General features: G+C 38.8%; 1 protein-coding gene across 1 annotated transcript in view; it reads left to right on the top strand.

Moving 5' to 3' along the window:
* Positions 1 to 4,752, top strand: part of LOC109861340 (laminin subunit beta-1-like) — a 21,592-nt gene that overhangs the window by 718 nt on the left and 16,122 nt on the right. The window contains exon 2 of the mRNA XM_020440951.1: positions 612 to 1,058. Within this exon, the coding sequence (XP_020296540.1) occupies positions 668 to 1,058 (391 nt within the window). The 5' untranslated portion in view covers positions 612 to 667. The remainder of the gene's footprint in view (positions 1 to 611; positions 1,059 to 4,752) is intronic.

Here is a 4,752-nt window from a genome sequence, read left to right as displayed (position 1 = left end):
ATTTACTCAATAATTACTCTTTTATTATAAATAATAGAAAAAAATGGTTCAGGACTTTTCGACTCAGTTTTACTCCTTCTACCTGCCTACGAGAGATTGTACGGCAATTCTGGGACACCCTGTATATTTAAGCATATTCACGCACAACATCCTGCCAACGGCTCTTCATGTCCTTATATTTATACTATAAAAGACTTATTGAGCCTGAGAGTAATCTCTATTTATCACTAATTATATATTAGAATTTACGCTGGAGGAAGAAACGGTATTAAAAAAGATCTGAACATATTTGATAGATATACGAAGTATTGCAAGACAAATTCCAAGTGCCTCGGTAGCCTAACAGGGAAGGCGACGGCTCGGAAAGCCAGAGATTCCAGATTCGACTCCTGGCTGAGGAGTTTTTTTTGCAATTTTTTAAAATTAGTTAGGGGGGTATACGGGGTCCTTTATATATATGTGATGCAAATCCAGCATCCTATATGGGAGAAAAAAATTATTTCGAAATATATATGTGTATACATATATATATATTTAAGCACATTCACGCACAACATCCCGCGAACGGCTCTTCATGTCCTTATATTCATATACTATAAATTATATTTTAGCTTGTGATTGCAATCCGACGGGCTCTCTCAGTCTTCTGTGCGAAAATTATGGTGGAATGTGTCCGTGTAAGTCAAACGTGGTCGGCAGACGTTGCGATCGTTGCGCGCCAGGAACGTATGGATTTGGTCCAGAAGGATGCATTCCCTGTGACTGTAATAGTGTTGGTGCACTTGATAATTTCTGCGACGTCGAAACTGGCCGATGTAAGTGCCGTTCAAATACTTACGGTAGAACCTGCGGCCAATGTGAACCCGGCTTTTGGAATTTCCCACATTGTCAGCGCTGTGAATGCAACGGACATGCTGACAGTTGCGACTCGAACACTGGAGCATGCATTAATTGCCGAGATTTTACTACCGGACACACTTGCGACCGATGCATCGATGATTTCTACGGCGATCCGCGGATTGGGGTGGATATACCCTGCAGAGCATGTCCTTGCCCAGGTAAACATAATTTTCAGAATTTTATTAATAACTATTAAAGGAAAGATATTTATTATATGATTTTACTTTATTTTTATTTGTTCCATTTTCAACGCAATATGTGAAGTGTAAATTTTATTTTATTTCTTTTAAGTTCAAAACTGCAGTTTTTATATCAGAAAAATATATAGAGAAAGAGGTAAAAATTTTAAAAGTTTTAATTTAAAGAAAAAATGTATGTTTTGAAAATTGAAATATTGAATGATTAATTGTTAATAATGACATAGACATCTAAGAATATATACTATCAATCATTAAAACTAAATATTCACAGTTTAAGGTAGTTCCCATGCGACAGCCCTATTCAAAAGTGAAATCTAATGTTAGTACAAAAAATTATAAGCTTAACGATAGTAATTTTTCTAGTTTTAAATATTTGTAAAATGTTTCTCTAAATAATAGTTGTTTTTTTTTGTAAAAATTTATGGAGTCGTTTTAAAATTAAAAACAAAAATAGACTGTTTGGTTGTATTTGGTATAGGAAATGTATGTTAAATACGCCTACTTTGATTGTGAATATATCGCTTCACAATCGGTCACTTTTTTTTAAATTGCGACAGTAATTGTAAATCATTATTGTTAACATTTTATTTAAGTTTTATTACATTTTATAGAAAAGTGAAAAGTTTTACACGAGAACTACCTTAAGAGAATATATCGACGAGTCCTAAACCGATGTTTTGAAGGATTAAAATATCTCTATATTTACTGCACCAAATAAAAGTGCTTCTGCAAAAACAGATAAATTATAATAAGATTTCTAGATAAATCTCTTAGAGTGTTGAAACTGAGCATACAGGTTTTACTTTCTAGTATAACTTCATCATACATAATATTTTATATTGTGTAAAATTGTTTCTTAGCTACATGTACTTAAGCTACACGCACTTCAACCATTATCTAAAAATAATAAAACATAAAAGAGTAACATGAAACAACTATATGATTAGGATATCTAGTTAGAATATCTAGAATATCTAGTCAACGAGAAAAATTGATGCTCGTGATGACAGTATGCTATCATATGCTATTATTGTGCATGAAATAAAGACTTCAAAAGAGCATTATACAGGGTGTTCCATAATTGCCGTCTCACCGCTCGTAGGCAAGAAAAAAGGGTTATTCTAAGACGAAAAGTCCCATACCACTTTGGAAGATTCGCAATAATTAACGAGATATGAATTAATAAATATCTGCTAATCAGCGTGTATCCAGCGTAAGAGGAGCGTAAGGACAGCCTAGTCTTTCTTGCGGATAGCGCGATCCCCGAACGCAGCTTATATGCTGTTTATGTATAGGTGTACACAGCGCGTCAAAAATTCGCGGAGTAGACGCGAAGGTCTAGAGGCAAAAGAAGCGGTTTCTCTTAAGAATAAATAGCATCAACGAGCACTGTACCAGCTAACTAGTAGCAATCGTTTATCCACATCTGTGTCGCGTTATTTATCCCTAAGAAAAACCGTTCTTTTTGCCCCTAGATCTTCGCGCCTACTTCGCAAACTTTTGACGCGCTGTGTACACAGCGCGTCATTGAATCGCGGAATAGGCGCGAGATCGGAGGGCAAGCGGGGCGGTTGCTCGCCGACAAGCGCCGTACGAATCGTACGACCTGCTTGCCCTTCGATTCCCGCGCCTATTTTGCGATTCAATGATGCGCTGTGTACATACTATTCTATTAGCTCCTCCCATTTCACCGCAACGGCGCGTCCGCGCAAAAGACTAGACTGTTCTTACGGCTCCTCTTACTCTGGATGCAGCGGATCTTTATTAATTCATATCTNGTTAATTATTGCGAATCTTCCAAAGTGGTATAGGACTTTTCGTCTTAGAATAACCCTTTCTTTTTGCCTACAAGCGATGAGACGGCAATTATGGGACACTCTGTATATTTATCTTCAAAAGCACTATACAAGCACTATATATCCCATTTAAGTTGACACAGCAAAAAATCTCGTAGACAACTGATTTAAAAAAAAGCTGACACATAGTTTTTAGTATTTTGAGAGTGAGGATTCAAATAACTATTATTTTTTTAATGCGTAAGCGTTTTCGAAGTCATTTCAAGGTTAATTTGTTTTTTTGTATTTTATATGTTTATTGTAAACTTATATGTCTTATTTTGGAATTGTATTATACGTAAAACAACGCACAATTTGTGTCTGAAACATTTTTTTGTTGGATTTCTGGTTTTTATAATATTAAGAAAACCATTGCATGAAGTAAGCCACCTTTCTTTACGCAAAAACAATACATGCAATACATCAACAACTAGCGCGGCAAGTAAATTTACACAAGCAACGATTCTCACACTATACGAAATGCTACTTGGCGCTTCCCGAGTAACTCCAGGGCTTGTCACAGTATTCAATAGAATACTCGCGAAACTTGAACGCACTTAAACCTACAAAGAAATGCCACGAAGCCTCGTGAATCCGATTCTAGCTGCTCACAACTGAAACAATATAGCGAAGGATTCGTCTTTGCCAGGTACACAACGCGAAAGTTGGCGACTAGCCTCGACACGGAACTCGGCACGCAGATTCGTGGCTAGAAGAAACGAGGCACCTCACCGGATATCGTCGTCCTGTGACATAATGTTTCTTTCTCGGATATATCTATCAAAGACGGTAATTTTCCGAGAGTTTCGTCCGCTTCTCACAAGGGATGGCGACCAAGAAAGCGAGGATCGCAATCGATTTGGGGTCGATACACCGGAGCGCGCTAGAATCGCGTGGGGTCTGTCGCGCCAGCAATCAAGGCGCGGCGTTGTATCAAGCGCGGCGCTCACGGTCGCGAGAGCTACGATGGCCCGAACCGCAAATTATGAATATAATGCTTCTCTGCAGGGTTTCTGTGCCGCATCGCGTTTTCCAAGCGCGTCCTGTCAGGCAGGCTGGAGATGGACATCCTAGGATGTCAGCGGCCGACCCCTAGGCCTCTCCGAGGTGGTAGTTAGTCCCAAATAGCAGTTTTATTCGTCGCTGATTCCACTTGCCGAACGCCGCCTGGTGACATTGCCGCTCGCGTGTTGCGTGCGCTCCGCCTGGCGTACGGGATTGATCTGGCCCGCTACGTCAGGGCCGTAGCCTCCGTGTGCTGCCACTGGCGCTTCCTGGAGTACGTTCTCGGTCCCCTCCGTTTTTTGCTTGCCTCTCGGCCGAGTCCCGCTATAGATGTTATATCGGCTTGTCTCCCTCGATGTCCCTCGACGGAGTGAGTCATCGGTGGGTGAGGCGCCATATTTTACATAAATAAAAAAAATACAAAAAAATAAGCGACTAAATTAAAACGCTATACGGTGTGCAAACCCCGAAAGATCTTGGCGCTCAATATCGGCACGCACTTCGGGACTCCCTCAAAGAATAATTTTTCTTTTGTGGTAAGGGAGGAGCAGCGCGAACACCATGTCACAATATATATATACAGGGTATATATTATATATAGGTATATTATATATGTATATATTATATATGTATATATATATATGTATATATGGGGTATATATATATATATGTATATATATATGTATATATATATATGTATACTACTGTGATCAAAAAGTAAGGTGAAATTGTCATTTAAAACTCCCGGGCATTAGGAAGGCAGGTAATTTTTTTTTCCTAGGTTGGTAGAACTGTCTATAATATTTGCCAAG

Source organism: Pseudomyrmex gracilis, unplaced genomic scaffold, assembly GCF_002006095.1.
Source record: "Pseudomyrmex gracilis isolate BER0280 unplaced genomic scaffold, ASM200609v1 scaffold_694, whole genome shotgun sequence".
Lineage (NCBI taxonomy): Eukaryota > Metazoa > Arthropoda > Insecta > Hymenoptera > Formicidae > Pseudomyrmex > Pseudomyrmex gracilis.
This window is presented reverse-complemented; position numbering and strand designations above follow the sequence as displayed.